Raw genomic sequence first — 17,304 nt, forward strand, 5'->3', positions numbered from 1 at the left:
AAATAGCAAAACAGTTAAAATGTCAAACATACAACACAGTAAAAATCCCATAGAATACAATTTCTTGAACAAAATAACACCAAAATGACAAACATCCAATGAGATGAACATCAGATATACATTTTTAAAGTAAAAATAGAGCCTAGGCGCGATTTCAGAATGAAACTGGTGTTGTGCAGGTCGAATACATCAACTAGGTTTGACCCGGTCATAGGTTTTACCTTTGGACAGTCATCTTTCTGGAAGTCAAATTTATTCAGCAAGGCAAGGGAACAGGCAGTATTCAAGAGGGCTCCAACATGTTGAATAGCCATTGGGTGAGGTCCAAGTTAAGTCATTCATTTTAGGGGAAAAAGCTCAGAGCATATGAAATTCGAAATTCACAGCCAGGGAAGTTCTCTCGCTGGCTGGATACTTTTGGCACCTACACCCGGTCAAGATTTTTACATTTGTAATTAGTCTCTTTTTTGGAATCCTCCAGAGGGGCAAAGCTCCATGAGGCTGGATACCTTCTTGCTGATATGCCACTAAATCTGATTTTCTGCAGTAATGAAGCGTCAAGCAGGAAAAACCAGCTTAGCAGCAATGTATCTCAGGACTTGTCAGGTTTGCCCCAGTACTACGGGGGTCTTTAGTTCAAAACTTTTCTAAAAACCCAGCCTTTTCAAGGATGTCAGGAGGAGCCCACTTTAACACAGTCAAGGGTCTCAGGACCTCAGGAACAACTTTAGGGGTCAAGACTCGCTCCAGCAGAGATCCAGGTCAGGTCCAGGTGGTACTCGTCAGCTGGGCTCTTCAGGGAAAAGGTCTTTTGCAGGTTGTTGTGAACTGTAGCTTACATAGGGCATCAGTCAACTGACAATTGGACTCCACTTCTTTGCCCTGGGTACAAGTAGGAGCCTGTCCAGCCTTTAGGTCTCCACACATGTCTCAAACAGCAGGTCCAATCCTTCTTCTGTTCTTCTACATGTCCAGACTGTTCTGAGGAGGGTGTTGAGGGAATGCAGCATTTATGCCTGACTCTAGCTTATAGTTGACTCCTGGCCTCTCCCTAACCAATAGGGAAAAAGTTCCCTACCCACTCTTGCAGAGGTTCCTGTCCACCCTACTGCAAATAATCCCATGGAGTCTCTCTCTCCCTAAATCCAAGATCAAGAAGACCTTCTCCCCTAGTGCAGAGCCTGCGTGTCCATCCAGAGGTGGGACCACGATAATGAGCCAGACCCTCCTCTTTGGTCACTCTAGACCAATACTGGGAGCAGCTATTCCCCCACTGGGTTTGGTGCCTGCCTGCCTGGAAGGACAAAAGTAGGGGTGTGCGAAAGCCTGTGTAGTGTTCTGTAGCATAATTATGCAAAATTGAGCAAAACTATGCAAAATGCATTTTGAATTTTTTTTCAGAATGATCGAGTAAAAATTCTAAATATAATTTACAGTCGCTTCCATTCAAATCATTGCTGCTTGCCTTTGGATGCATAGTTTGGTGCTCAGAAATTACTCAAACGGTCCACCCGGGTAAAACAACCTAATTAAAATGTTTTTTGACTGTCCACAAAGGAACTACTGCGCCATTCAAAACACTTTACCCAAAAATTACCTGAATTGCCTGCTCAGGTATAACATCTACGTAAAAATACCGCTTGTGTGCAAAAATTACCCTGACTGTACATCTCACATTAAAATTTCTCCCAAAGTTATGCGATGCTGCATCATGATGTACTCTCAGTAATTTTCCATTTGAATTAAAATAAGTTTATGGGCACTGCCCCACTGGTCTTCCTGCCAGAGGAACAACACACTTCCCCCACACCCAGGTCCTTGTCTCTGCTCTGGAAGCAGTTTCACATCTCATCAGGGATATTCACCCCTTGAATAAGAATTGGAGGCTAATGCAAATTAGCCTTCAGGAGTTTCAGGTAGGGAAGAAGTAGCTTTATAAATCCCTTTTCCTTAAATTTATTAAAAATCCAACTCCACCATTGAGCTGGATGTTAAATAAATATAAAATCTAGTCTTTGAATTATGTTTCATGCTTGTCCCTGATATAGCAAACGTAATCACTGTGAGGACGTATTACATTTCTACATGTCCTACTTATAAATACCATACACTCTGCATTCTGGGCTACAAGGCTTACATATGGGTGACTTATTGATATTTAAATAGGATGTTATCTCCTGTCCAAAAGGGTACATGACACAGGTGTAATTTGAACACCATATTATATGGACCTACAGGGCTGTTAAATATGCCTATTAGGTGCAACAGTGTGCTGTTCATTCTCTACATTGTACAATCCTTGATGTTCAATCTCTCTCAAGCTGGAAGTTAACATGGACACAAGGTAAGTGCAAAAGAAACACAAAGTTCAACAATCTGTTATTGGTTGTCTGGCCATTATAATTGTGTTACTCTGTGTGCCATTTCTCTCGAATCTATTCCATGCATTCACTTACCATCTTTTGCTGAATAAATCACTGCCGTAAGGCTAAAGGGCCCATCGCCTTTATTGTTGTAAGCCTTAACCTTGACTTGATACTCCGTAGAAGGCGTCATTGTGTCATCTTTGTGAACATACCGACCCATCTCAGTGTTGGGAACAGTAACTTTTCTCCAGTCCTTGTCCATATAAGGCTTAAATGCGACTATGTAGCCAAAATTGTTACCATAGTAATATTCCCTTGGTAAGGGCTGCGGAGGAAAGAAAAGGTAGAAACATGATAATGCACATGTGTATCAATCAGAATCAGGGACTCTACAGGTCTAAGAAAAAACAGATAAACAGGGGCGTTAATTCTTAATGTCCTACTTTTCTGAATGAAATGTTTAAATCAGAAAATATTCTCTTTTAGCAGTAGCAGTAAATGAAAGAAAGCGTTTCCTAAAATGGTATTTTCTTCTAGGCAAAGGAAGAAATGTTGTTGAAAGCAGTGACAGGGCCTTTCTCTGCTTTCTTGCAACACTCCTTTAACTCACAATGACTTTTGTTGTAGTTATTAGGTCCTCACTTCTTGTCGCACCCACCTGTCACTCCCTTCTCAGTACCTTCCCTGATGGCTGTTCATTACACGTCAGTGAGGTGATAGAACAAGGCACAGGAACTGTGAGTCAATACACACAAATACAATAATGGGTCCAATTCCATGAGTGCTCCCGATTCCCAAATCTGCACATTTTCCATCTTGTATACTGTATATACACACACCTTTCCCTGCTCCTGTGTATGGCTTCTGCTAAACTGCTCTCTTGTGCTGGGAGAACTGAGGCCCCTCGATGACACAAAATAGGCCAGGTAGTGAATTGTATTTTGTCCTACACCCCTCTTGTAACTTTGTTAAACTAGAGTTAATGCATGTAGCGGCAGTACACTGACGAGGATTTTTCAGTAGTTGTGTTGTCTTTTGAGAACGCTGCTCTTGAGGTAATAAGTATTAGTGATATGCAGGATACCACTGTTAATTAAACACTGTTATCCTGTGATGAGACAGAACCCGAATGCACAATTCATCAAAAGAGAAGACACTGTTCCATTGCAGGACATACTTTTTAAAAAAAATATATTTTTATTAGTAGCACAACCAGCAGTACATCAGTGACAAAGTGATACAAGTGATATTTTGACCAGTTTGTTAACATTTTATCTTATTTTTAGTCATCAGAGAGAATATTACCATAAGGATACAATAACCTTCTCAATCATGCAGAACTTGCTAACAGCCCTTGAAATACCCACCAAGATTTTCTCCCTTTTTTTGGACATCCTCTATGCTGGTATATTGTACGCCCCGCTAGCCATTTTTTGTACATCCTCTATTCTGGTATATTGTATTTTCCGCTAGCCAACACCAATCCATATCTACTTGCCAGTCCCTCCTAGCCCCCCCCAATAGAAACAGGAGCTTTGAAGGGCCTCCACCCAATCTGTGTCTTCCTATTTCACCCTCCCACACTGTTCGCGGTGGTCCCATGGGATCCAGGGCATTATTCACTAGTTTTTTGTATATTAATGAGATAGCCTTCTCTGATATGTCTCCACAACGCATGACCCAGTTGAAGGTAGCGCAGCCACTCTCCCGTGACCATTTCATAATCTTGTTGAAGGACCCGAAAAGTCACGAAGGCCCGGCCTCTCCAGTCATCCTCCAATTTTTCAAGCCAGAGTAGTTCCCATTTGTTGAAACCCTTTAGCCTGCTAACTTCCGCGAGTTGGTCACCCAGCCAGATGGGGCTCATCACTGTCAACCTGTCCCTCCAGCCCAGGAACGTAGCTGCTTCCTACCATATTTTGACCACTGTTTGCATATGTGCCTGTAGATCCCAGAATCCCTTTTTGTTTTAAATCAGAGAGCTGTATCCCCTAGTTCCCATATATAACCTGTCCACTCTGTAAGCTGGCTTCATCCAGTCCCCAAAGGACCAGCTGTTCACCGTGACCAATTGGGATGTACAATATCTACATCCGGGATTGCCAGACCCCATCATTGACGCCCCTTTACAACTTATGTAGCACTATACGTGCCGCCCCACCATTCCACAACAGGGAGCGCAGCTTCGCCTCTGTTAAACAAAAGTATTGTGTCGGGATTTGATAGGGGGCATTCTGTAGGACATATAACAATCGTGGGAGTGTCATCATTTTAAATACCCCCGTGCGGCCCATCAAAGCCAGTGGCAGTGCCCTCCACCTCTGGGCACTGCGCTTGAATCTGTCCAGTAGGGGTAGTAAGATCTGATCATAATATGTTTGGGGATTTCTCGCTATATGTATCCCCAGGTATTTGAACCCCACTAGATCCACCGAAACTTCGCTTCTGGATGTTAATTTGGGGACTCCCCCTGCTAGTGGAAACAATAAAGATAGATCCAGTTAATGTGACAGCCGGAGAAATTTCCACAGATGTGGAATATTTGCAGAATTCTATCTACTAATTGCCATGGGCGCTGTACAGACCACAGGATGCCGTCCGCATCTAGGGATGTAGGTCTTCCCCCTCGTCACCCACAGGAATACCCCATATCGGGGGTTCCAGGCAGACCCATGCCCCCAGCGGTTCCAAGGCCAGGGCAAATAAGATAGGGGAGAGTACCCCTGCCTTGTCCCTTTCTTTAAAGGAAATTCTGTGGAGACTGTTGAGTTAACCTTCACCCTAGCAAGTGGTTGTTGGTATAGTAACCTTATCCAACCAATAAACCTCGGCCCAAATCCAATGCGCATTAACATAGGCCACAGGTAGCTCCACTCCACACTATCGAATGCCATCCTTGCGTCAGGGGACAGGTGAACCACCGGTATTGATGGGTTTAGATCCGTTACATGGAGGATTCCAAATAATCTAGGGAGATTAAGTCTGGTACCCCTGTGCGGCATAAAGCCCGATTGGTCTGTGTGTATCAGGGATATCAGTACTGTAGTCAGCTGTGTTGCGAGCATCTTAGCCAGCACCTTCACTTCAAAATTGAGAAGGGATATCGATCGGTTTGACCTGCAGTGTGTTGGGGGCTTACCCACCTTAGGAATCACTACTATCATTGCAGTGCTCTGGTCACGGGGCAGTTTCCCTGTCTGTTCCATCTCTTGGAACATCGATAGGAGGTGCGGAACCATCATGTCAAGTATACATTTGTACAACTTTACTGGGAGGCCGTTTGGCCCAGAGGCCTTCCCTGAGTGTAGGGTGCGGGTGGCCGTTGTTATCTCTTCCACTGACAGTTCTCCTTCTCATCTATCCCTTTCACCCATTGATAGGTCCGGAAACCTCATATACCTAAAAAAGTCTGAGGTGGATGCCTCAGTGTATCCAAATGTGGAGTTGTATATGCCTTCATAATATGATGTAAACGCCTCTGCAACCTCTTGTCAAGTCACATATCTCCCTCCCACGTCTCCTAAGATTATTGGAACCTACCTCGCTGATATATCACACCTATCAAGCAAGGCCAGCATCTTGCTTGCCTTGTCTCCTATCTAATAGACCCTAAATCTCGAGGCTCTAGCGAGTGCTCTGGCTTCCCCTCCATTAGTTCTCTCAGTTCTCTTTATCTACGGGAAAGGCATCGTGCCAGCTCACTGAATGCTCCCTTCTGTCCTACCACCCGGACCTCTAAGTCAGGGATCTCTTTTTCCAGCTGCATACTAACTTCTGTTCTTTTTGGAAGCCCCTACTTGCGCCTGCGCGTGACCTCTGATGACTGTTTTGAATGCTTCCCATAGTGTCGCCCCTGAGTCAACTGATCCCAGGTTCTCGGCAAAGAAGTGGTTGGCACATTCCCTAATACTATCCTTAAAGTGTGGGTCCCGAAGGTGCCATGGGGCAATCCTCTCGGGCAAAACATTCTCCCGCCTGAGACCCTCCAATGTGGCCACCACTGCAGAATGGTCGGATATCCCCCAGGCCACGTGTCTAGCCTCCTTGAACTGGCCCATTGCGTATGTGTGCATAATGAAATAGTCGAGTCATGTGAAGCTACCATGTGCCACGGATTGGTGAGTGTACTGTTGAAGTTCTGGGTGATAATGTTGCCAGAGGTCAACCAACCCCATGGTCATAAGGAAGTCTCCCAATACCCCAGCCTTCCTCCCTGAGGATGCACCTCGAAGATAATCCAACTTCACTAAGAGTATGTCATTCATATCACCCCCCAAAACCAGTATCCCTTGAGGGAACTCTAACAGGAGTGATCCCAGTGCAACCAATGTGATGGGCTGAAGTTTTGCCAGGACATACACTGACCATAAATTGATAGCTTGGTCCTCCCATTGGCCACCTAACACCACATGTCTTCCCAAGGGGTCTGCCCATGTTTTCCCTGGAATCAAAGGAAATGCCTACCTGCATCAACCCTACCCTCCCTGGAGCTCATGGTGTATCCGGCGTGTGCCAGCAGAGCATAGCCATACCTATACAATGCCTCACATTGGTTTCCTTTTAGATTTGTTTCCTGGAGTAGGATGATGTCTGGAGCATGCCGGTTAATGAATTATACGGTGATCATGCGTTTCAACGTGCCATTCAAACCATTTACATTCCAGGACCGTATCGTCATGGATTGGCTTAGAGTATTAGGCCTTGGCATTGTTGTTGAAATTCCCTCCTGATGGATATCTGTGGCTATGTGAGGCTGTGAGCCAACCCACCACTCCCTCCCATTCCAACCAGGTCCCTGTTTTCATACGATAACTGATCACTGCATGACCTGCTTATAACATATAACAAAACAACCCCACAAACCCTCTCCTCTCCCCACCCTGCGAACTTGGATATTAAATCCCCAACTGCCTAGCTTGCAGAGCGCCTGTCGCCTGTCATCTAACATTTCAGAACTACAACTGGGGGGGTACTCGTCCCGCCAAGATAGACAATAAAACTATGCACATTTTAACTCCCTCCTCTTCGAGCCCACTAACAACTGGCAGTCTCTGTATGCCCCATCTGGGGGGGGGGCCTCCCAGCTTGCAGTTTCGATTAAATTCTCAGTTCAGTGTCTTAGTTATGCTGCCTCTAGCTGAGTCCCCTTCAGGGAGTGCCTCCTGACTCCCTCAGACTTACCTCTATGTTGGCTTCGCCTGCTTATTTCTTTCGCATCACCCCTTCTGTGGGTGGGCTTTCGGCTCTTGAGTACTGGCCATCCCAGGGACCTTCCTCCTTATCACCCTTGCTCAATCCTCCTTTGTGACTTGAATCTTTGTCTTTGTCCCTGCTGACCGTGCGCCAGCCTTCACCCAATCCCAGGCCTCCTCTGGGGATGAGAAGTGCCACGTCTTCCCTTCCGCCACGACTCGGAGCCGCGCCAGAAAGAGCATCATGTATTTCAGGTCTCTGGCTCTTAGTTCATTTTTTACTGGCTCAAAGCTTCTCCTTTGTCGCTGCACCTGAAGAGCGAAATCTGGAAAAATTCTGATCAGGATGTTCTCGTAGTGAACGTCCCATTTCGCCCTGGCTGCTTGGAGGATTGCATCCCTGTTGCGATGATTAAAGATTCTAGCAATAAACATTCGAGGTGGGGCCCCCGATTTGGGGGGCGGCACCTGAGCTTTGTGGGCCCTCTTGATGGAGAAAACTTTGATATTCTTAAGGGCTGCAGATTCTTGACTAGGAAATCTTCCAAAACCAGCACGAGGCTGGGCCCTCGGCCCCGTCCGGGACTCCAACCACCCTTATGTTGTTCCTTCCTGCCCTCCCTTCTTGGTCCTCCAGCCTTGCAGTCATGTGTGTTGCCTGCTGTGTTATAGTGTACCTGGGCCTCCAGGTGTTTCGATGTAGATTGGAGCTGGGCAATCTGGGTTTTGGCAGTGGAGACTTTCTCACTTATTTTGGAGAGGTCCGCTCTGCTCAGTGTGACCTCAGTCAAAACAGAGTCTATTTTCGGCTCAAGGGAGCTCTTGACATCTCTAATTACCGCCATTATAGCTGCCAATGAGGGCTCCTCGGCCTCCCCTCCTCCACAGTCTTAGCAGGCTTCGGGATAGCATAACTGTCCATCTTATTAGCATGGATGGGGCACGCATCCTTGGGTTGGACCCTCCTCTCTCCAATCGCCTCCAGACTCTTATCCAGCTGTTTGTTCGGGATAAGGCCCCAGGACTGCCAAGCACTCACAACAGGGCCATCAGCCGCAAGACGCACCCCGAGTACAACCGGGTCTACACTTTCCACCACTTCACTGCCAGATGTTCATTCGTATGGGTTTTATGCATGCCTCCCTGCCTCCAAACTCCCCACCAGCCTCAGAATGGTCCTTGTACCTTGTACCTTAGTTCTTAGGCTTGTGGGTTCAACATTCTCCTCGGGCCACTCAGTGCGACCCCAGGTTCAGGGTCCAGTGCTCTCCTGGGACCCAGAAAACTGACTCCAGCCGGGGGACGGGCAGCCTCCCCAGTCACCCCTTCTCTAATGAAGTATCTTTCCGTAGATGCCCAGTGGCAGGAGGCCTCTCCCTCAATACGCGGGCAGATCTCCCTCCTGTCAGCAGCAATGCAGCTCTTCCACCAACCAACCAGGTCACCAGGATCTTGCACTGGCCTGCCTCACTCCATTGGCCGCTTCACCAGCTCTGTGTCCTTCTGTGGCCGTGGGCCACCACCTCACCCTGGCGGTCGAATCCCGGCCCCACGCACCACTGCCAAGGTCACTCCTTAGGGTTTGGCCACTGGCCTCGGGATCCACTGCGGCTCAGTGCCCCGCCGGCTCCTAACAATGCTGCGCCAGCCGGGCAGGCCACGGCTCAGCTCCAGGGAGACAGGGTCGACAAGGCATGTCGCTGTCATACCAGCCAGCCTTCGGTTGACTCCGGTTCCATGCCGGGTAGGGGGTAGAAGGCAGGGAACCGCTCCCCCGCCTTTGTTCCTCCCTAGCTTTTTGGGCATGATTAATATCCCCCGGGGCCAGGATACTGCCCAATGTTTCGGGCTCGGACCTGAGCTCCGCTACACCGTGGCCATCTTGGTCTGCGGACAAGCTACGCCCTCCACCCCTGTTGCAGGACATACTTAATTCATATTGTCAGAGCATGTGCATAGTTTCATGAAGGGGCTCATGGTTAATGTTTTTATCCTTCAGCAGTGTCATGAACAGGGTGAAATTTCACTTACACCACCACAAGCCAGTTTTTCAGTATTTGGCCAGAGATGGTTCTCATCCCATCATCTCCTTTCTTTCCTGACTATCAGAGATGATGGAATTCACTACTGTTGCACTAGATGCTCAATTGTCCTATGGCAGATGAAACTGCTTATTCTGTGCTGAAAACTCATTTCTCTATCTCCCTTGAACTCGTTATCTGACTCATAATCTGTTTGTTTCTTATCATCAAACTAAACGCGTTCCCACAGATTCTGAAATTTCAGCTGACAAACTCCATATGCTCATAGTTTCGAATTTTCCACTTTGAAGAAGGCCTATGCGATGTTGCAAACTTTGGGGCATATTTACACTACCCTATAGCCACCACAACATCCCTTTTGATGATGTGGTGGTGGCGATAGGGGCTTCGCCTTATTTACAAGGCAGCATTAAGCCACTTAATGCTGCCTTGTAAATAAGACACCCTTTAATGCTATGCTTAGCGTGAAAGGAGAGGGAAATGGGTGTTGCGGTGGGTGTTCCACAGCAACATCGATTGATTTTGACGCTGCCCCATATTTATAAGGGTGGCGTAAATATGGGGCCGTGCCAAAATTAAGACAAGGGAAAACCTGGCGTTACCCTGGCTCAATGAGGAGAAATGTTTAATTTCTCATCATTTTTGCTATTTCCATGTGTGCTGCGTTGTGCAGCAGACATGGAAACAGCAAAACGCCATTGATTGTTTCTGTGCAGGAAGGATTCCCTTCCTGCACATAAACAATTGTTATGTGTGCTGCATTAGGCTGCACACATAGAAGTTACAAAACGCCATTTAAAGATTGTTTATGTGCAGGAAGGTTCTCCTTCCTGCACATAAATAATATTATAAATAATATATAATATATATATAATATATAATATATTATAAATAATATTCCCCTGCAACGCAGACACCCTTGCACTATGGTGCAAGGGTGCCTGCGTTGGCGCTAGGCAGATAAATCTAGAACCAGCGCAGGGGGAAATGCAGGGCTGCAGCATGTTGTTGTAAATGTGGCGCAGCCCTGCGTTTCAGAGCTGGCGGAGCGGGGCATTAAGCCATGAAGTTTAATTCTACACTCCGTCACTTCTATTGTAAATATGCTCCTCTGTTTCTCGAAAATGTTAGGATAGTTTTTGCTGTATCTCGCACGAAAATTAAACATGAAGGCATACTGCACATTAAAATGTTACATGAGGACTAGTTGGAGAAGAAAATATATCCCTCAAGATTTTCTTTTCTCCTTTGGGATACTTTATTCTCGAAAAAGTCTCCAGAAAAGCAAAATGGGCAAACATTTGCATGGCCAATAGCTATACATATTGACTGCAAGGGGAGGTACAAAGCTCAGTGAGATTTGCTTAAATTACTTCTTTGGCTGTATAATGTGCTAAAACCTGAAAAGCATCGAAGTATGAGTGCACGTTTATCCATTAAATAAATGCGGAAATATACAAGTTATCACCTCATCTGTTCACAAAACACAAAATAAATATGGATAAATAGCAATAAGATTGCCAACATTATAAATATGGCTAAATACAGACGGAAATCTCCAAGAAATAAATACCATAAAACCGGGAGCCCTAATTTTAATGTATGGCGAAATTTATAAATTTAATCCGAATTATGAAAAATGTGCAGAGGCCTAACATATTATTTCATGTACAGAGTAATAATTCATTGTTGGAACAGGAGTGATGTCGAAAAATATTAGCTAAATACATAACAATTATGAAATGGTGCTTATGTTCCCCCATGCCAGTATTATGGTTAGGAAAGGATACATGTGATTCAGTCATCAGTCCCTCCCAAGGCTGTCATGTCACGTGCACTCACTCCCGCTGTAACCTCCACCTGTCGCAGTTGTTACTTCACTTTGCATCCAGGTTCCGTCTGCCCCTCCTTCTTACCTCTAATTGTCACCTTCAGTGTGTAAATCACAACCCACAATTCCCCCTCCACCTCTTTGAACTCAGAAACAAGTAGCGGATAAAACGCACATACTGCCCCGGATATGAATACAGGAGATGTTGGACAGGGAATCACCATAGCACAGGAGACAGCCATGCAGCTGCAGGGTGCTATCCCTCAAGCAGTGCAATGGAGGCGCTGCAGGCACGGGAACAGATCTCTTGCTTCCAGTGCCAACTATGTCGCAACTCATAGGATAGAACTGTGCGACTGAATATCTGCCTATCATGATAGTTCTCTGTCTAACGCCTGTTTTGTATTAGAAAGAAAAATAATCAGATTACGGATTACAAATACTATCATAACCTCACAACAATATACAGCTAAAGATTAGCTGAAATGTGTGGATTAGCTTTAAACTAAAAGACTTTAAAAGTCAGCAAACATTTAACAATCAAATAGATGAGTGCACAATACCTTAAAAGCACAACTATTTACTGCAGAAAATAGGCTCTGTGAATCATTGCAACTCGTGAAACAAATGCCACAGAGTGGGAAACTTCACAACCTTCAATGCAGGACTTTTTCCTACCGATTTGCTTATAAATGTACATGCCAATGGCACCTTTTAGCTTTAAAACGGATAATTATTAGCAAGATGAATCTCAGCATTTACATGATTTCTTACTTGATTTTACTAAGCCGAGTTCTAAAATGACTAATGAATATGTGGAATTCGTTTCCTAGGAATGCTTCCGTTTCACCACGACACTGAGATCTATTGTCCTTGTCTTGCTTTCATTTTACATGAATAATTACTACATAAATGCAATTTGTAACAGACCCAATGTCAGTCACATCACAGAAAATCAATCACGCTGCATACACTTAGACATTGTTGGACGTGACCCTCTCTGTAAGGTCACAGTCAAACTTTTGCCTTCACCCCTTCTGTTTTGCTGGATTTGTTTCTGTCGGTTTTAGGACTCTGTGCACTTTTCCACTGCTAACCAGAGCTCATGCCGCCCCCCCCCCCCCTTAAACATGGTAGCATTCACTTACAACTGATTTTCACGTTTAATTTACTTGTAAGTCGCTGGTATGCGGTACTACATGTAGCCAGGGTCTGAATATTAAATGCTACTTTTAGGCATGCAGCACCCACTAAACTAGCACTTTAAAACTTAGCTGAGGCCTGCCACTGCAGCCAGTACTTCAGCTTTAAACTTCATTTTCCACCTAGCAAAGTAAATGTTTGCTAGTCCTATACCTTTCTTTCTAATACACATAAGTCACCCCTACTGATTGCTTTAATTTCTTGGTATCAAATTTCTCGTAAAGTCTATTCACCCCAATAGTAACTTGGGTATAATTGTAAGAAATACATTTTGTCAAAACTAGTGCCAGGAAGCCAGAAAAGCAACCAGTCGGTTATATGGCTATATTAAATTGAAGATGCTAAATTAATTATTGGGTGAATTTGTGACATTTAAAACTTTTGAATCCCATAGTTAGGCAACTGAAACTATTTCAGCTTTCACTCTTAATGTTCTAACAAATTATGATTGATAAGAAACCCAAATAACAAGTCTCTATAATTAGTATTAAACCTGGCATCCTTGGAGTGGTTTCCCCTGACTTTTTGCTTTCTGACCTCCTGTTTGATGACTTCACTTTTCCTGGCTTTATGACTCTGGGCATTTTACCACTGCTAACCACTGATAAAGTGCATGTGTTCTGTATTTAAAAAATGGTGATTTTGGCTTATCCACAACTGGCATATTTAATTCACTTGTACGTCCCAAGTAAAGTGCCCTTCATGTGGCCAGGGCCTGTGAATTAAATGATACTAGAGGACCAGCAGCACTGATTGTGCCTTCCACTTTAGTAGCCCTTTAGACATGGATCACGCCTGCCATTGCAGAGCCTGAATGTGCAGTTTTGAACTGCCATGTCAACCTGGAAAATTAACCCTCTTGCCAGGCCCAAACCTTCATTTTTAATACATATAAGTCATCCCTTGGGCAGTCGCTGGACAGCCTGAGGGCATTGTGCAGTGTATCAAAAAAGTTGGACTTTTAAGTTTTAAATGTCCAAGTGGTGACAAACTCATAAATTCATTTTTCACTACTGCAAGGCCTATCTCACCTATAGGTTAACATTGGTATTACCTTATTACATCCTATATAAGTGTAATTTCCAATTGGGACTACTGCAAGGCCTAGCTCGCCTATAGGTTAACATTGGTATTACCTTATTACATCCTATAAGTGTAATTTCCAATTGGGAGGAGACAGAACCCCCAAGTTTGGTGTCTCTGGAATCAAAATTTAAATTCTTAACTTATGGTGCAGCTAGATTTTGAATTGTAATTCTGAAAATGCCACTTTTAGAAAGTTGTGAGAAAGAATTTTATCTAGCTGATATTCTTAATGCCGTTCTCTACTTAAACAGACTCAGACCAATTACTAATTACATTGGCCTTTGTATTTATTGACCATGATTTTAAATAGTTGTGACGATACATCTTAAATGACAAATATCAACAAATATATTTAAAACATAAAATTCCACAATACATATAACAAATAAATTACTGGAATAAATTACTAAACCAATCCAGTCATCTATTTGTAAAGTGCAGCAGCAATTACCATAATTTGTTTTATCAAAGATGGATCTATTAAAGTGCTGCTAACTACTGGGAACTAATATTCGAATCGCTACGGTTATACGTTCTTGAACTAATCCCCTAAATTGATCCTAATCCTATGTGGATGTTTCCCCAGAAGTAAAGAATGCTGACGCATTTCGTGCCCTAATCATATTCACAGGGTTCTCCTCAGGGCTATGACTGGGTGTGATCTGCTCTATCTTCTTAATTTTTTCTTGAAGATTGAATCAGCTGTGGAGAACTCATGGAAACAATGCTGACAGCAGGACTGTTACAAAAAATAATGGAAACAGGTGGCACATACCGACTGAATATTGGTTAATAGCTAAGGAAAATTAAACAGATGAAGAGCCGTCAGCAGCTCAGCCGCACAAAAATCACACAGTTATAAAAAACGTGCTACATGGACATCGAACATTCGAATGTAGCCCTTGAATTAATTGCTCGTCAATCTTCAAGCAAAAATAAGAAGATAGATCCATCGTTGGTAAATCAAATTATGGTAATTGCTGCTGCACTTTACAAATTGATGACTGGTTTGGTTTAGTAATTTATTCCAGGAATTTATTTGTTATATGTATTGCGGAATTGTATCTTTTAATGTTTTATTTGTGTTTGATATTTGTTGATATTTTTTATTTAACCCATTAACCGCGGCGTAAAATCCGCCGCGGTGCGGGTAAATTCTTGCGCGGGCGGGGTTGCGTCAACCAACGGACGTGCACAGCGCTACGGAGGTAGTGCTCGCAACAGCCGTTGGCCGACGGGCGCATCGAACGGGTTAAGAAGAACTGTCACAACTATTTACCAAGTTTGTATGGAAACATTGAAACATTAGACAGTGTTTTCCTTTTCTCTGACACAAAAGAGGGTGCTAAATGTTCTAAAACAGAATAAAATCATGGTCAACAAATACAAAGGTCAATGTAATTAGTAATTGGTCTGAGTCTGTTTAAGTAGAGAACAGCATTAAGGTTGGCAGCTAGATAAAATTCTTCCTCTCAGCTATACAGGCCCAATCTAGCTGCCTACCCAGGGCCCACCCCCTCTAATACGGTTGACTTTTAGAAAGTTGGTATTCTCTTATTTAAGCCATTTGGTGCATTCTGCCTGTGTATGAATACACATCTGGGGTGGGTGACAGCTGTGCTTTGTACAATCCCTTCAGACAGCCACACAAAATGAGACCTTAGGCGTGACTGTTGGGCCATCCACATCCAAATGGGCCATCCTAAGCAGGATGGGAGGGAGGAGCTGACACACTCGAATAGGCTGTGTTCTATCCTCAGACACAGGGCTGCATACCACCCTGCAGTGATTTTTGAGCCAGAGCAGGATGGGCAGGGATGCTGTGCACTTCACAGGCCTCCGTACGAAGTCTTCCCCTTTTCTAAGGCACAACTGGGTATAAGTACCCCACCTCTGACACCACCAACTCAGTACACTTCTGGACCTATGGATACTCTGCCAGGAAGAAGGGCTGCTGTGCTACTGAAAGGACTGTCACTCTGCTGGACTCCTGCTCTGCTGTGCTGTGCTGACCTGCTGCCTGCTACCCTCTTGCATGGGAGTGAGAAGGACTGGACGTGCATCTCTCCACCACTTGAACCCAGATTTGCTCAAAGGGCTTGTCTGCTTGCCTCCTGTTGGAAGTTTCAGGAACTTCACAATTTAATTTCCACTCATCAACAGCCATCGGAAAGTTTTGACCTGCCAAGTGGTGCCAATCCAGTCCTGGGCATTTGGAAGTGAGTGCAAAGTGCTGCAACTGTAAAATTCCATGGACTGATGTCGTTGTGCTGGTTGGAAACGACACATCTCCCTTGACGCCAATGCATCACCGTTTCCGGACACATCTGATGGCCGGCTGCCCGGCTCGATGATGACGCACAACCTACTCAAAGGCGTTCGACCATGACGCATCTTCGAATTGCATGGCTCGAAACCAACACATCGCCTACATCTGCAGGATCGATGCGCCGCCTCCTTTGATCCTTGCATATCCTCCTTGATGCAACCCAGAACAAAGGTACTGTTTTTAGCGGGACAAGGTTGGTCCCTGTGTCCGACACATGCTCCATCATGCTCGGCCTCAACTTTTGGATTTGACCCAGTCTAGCGCAACTGGATAGCCGCAGTTACTGCTTTATGCTTTTAAGCACTACAGTCACAAGAAAGTCCTTAAAAAATTCATAACTCCGGTTCTACGTTTTGGATATTTGTCATTTTGGTCTTGTTTTGTTCATTAAATTAAGCTCTATTTTTCTGGGTGGCGTTTACAATGTTTTACTGTTTAATGTGTTGCACAAATACTTTACACATTGCCTCTTAAGTTAAGCCCGACTGCTCTGTGCCAAGCTACCAGTTGGTAATCCCAGGTTAATTTGGGGGGTGTTTGTGACTCACCTTGACCCTGTGGTTCCTGACTGTATAGGGTGCATACCTCTGCCAATCACAAACCCAGTTTCTAACACCTGAGCAAACGGCAACTGTATAATATCACTTGTTACATCACATGGGATGCAAACCAGTTTGCAAGGGTTACAATCAGGATATTTGGATAACAATTGATACTACCACGTAGTCCCCAAATGATACCTTGAGATAACTGCCTTTTAACTTTTGATGAACACATACATTTACATGGACATTTGGGCAGATGAACAGTACACCCTCTTCTGATAAATTTTCAAATCCCTCAGAATTATATCAGAGGCACAAATGTGAAAGAAATCAGAAAAGGCTAACCTAAAGCATGTTTGTTTCTGTTAATAGTTGCAAAATGGAACAAATGCATATAACCACACTGGAATGTGACTAATAAACAAATTCCACTTCCTGTTTGAGCTTCAACCAATTTGGGAATGCTATCACCCAGCCCCTTTAAAAGTAGTTGTAATTGTAATGGTAAATTGTATTTATATATAGCGCTTACTATCCCTGACGAGGTGTTGAGGTGTTTTGCGATGTGTAGCACACTACTCCAGCACCCAAGAATAGTGTTACATAGTTAGTAGGGGGGATGGCTAACTGCCAGACATGACGGAGTGCCATAGCTGAGCTCTGGGACAAGCCTGCTACACCCTGCCATAATCTGCGGCAAGGTGGGGGGA

The 17,304-nt window shown here is 44.4% G+C and overlaps 1 protein-coding gene across 3 annotated transcripts in view; it reads right to left on the reverse strand.

The window, feature by feature from the left end:
• The window catches only part of CNTN1 (contactin 1), a 988,997-nt gene that overhangs the window by 169,267 nt on the left and 802,426 nt on the right, over positions 1–17,304 (reverse strand). For all 3 annotated transcript variants that reach the window (XM_085653079.1, XM_085653080.1, XM_085653081.1), the window contains one exon: positions 2,457–2,691. In XM_085653079.1, the coding sequence (XP_085509205.1) occupies positions 2,457–2,691 (235 nt within the window). The remainder of the gene's footprint in view (positions 1–2,456; positions 2,692–17,304) is intronic.

This window comes from Triturus cristatus, chromosome 4_1 (genome assembly GCF_964204655.1).
Source record: "Triturus cristatus chromosome 4_1, aTriCri1.1, whole genome shotgun sequence".
Taxonomy (NCBI): domain Eukaryota; kingdom Metazoa; phylum Chordata; class Amphibia; order Caudata; family Salamandridae; genus Triturus; species Triturus cristatus.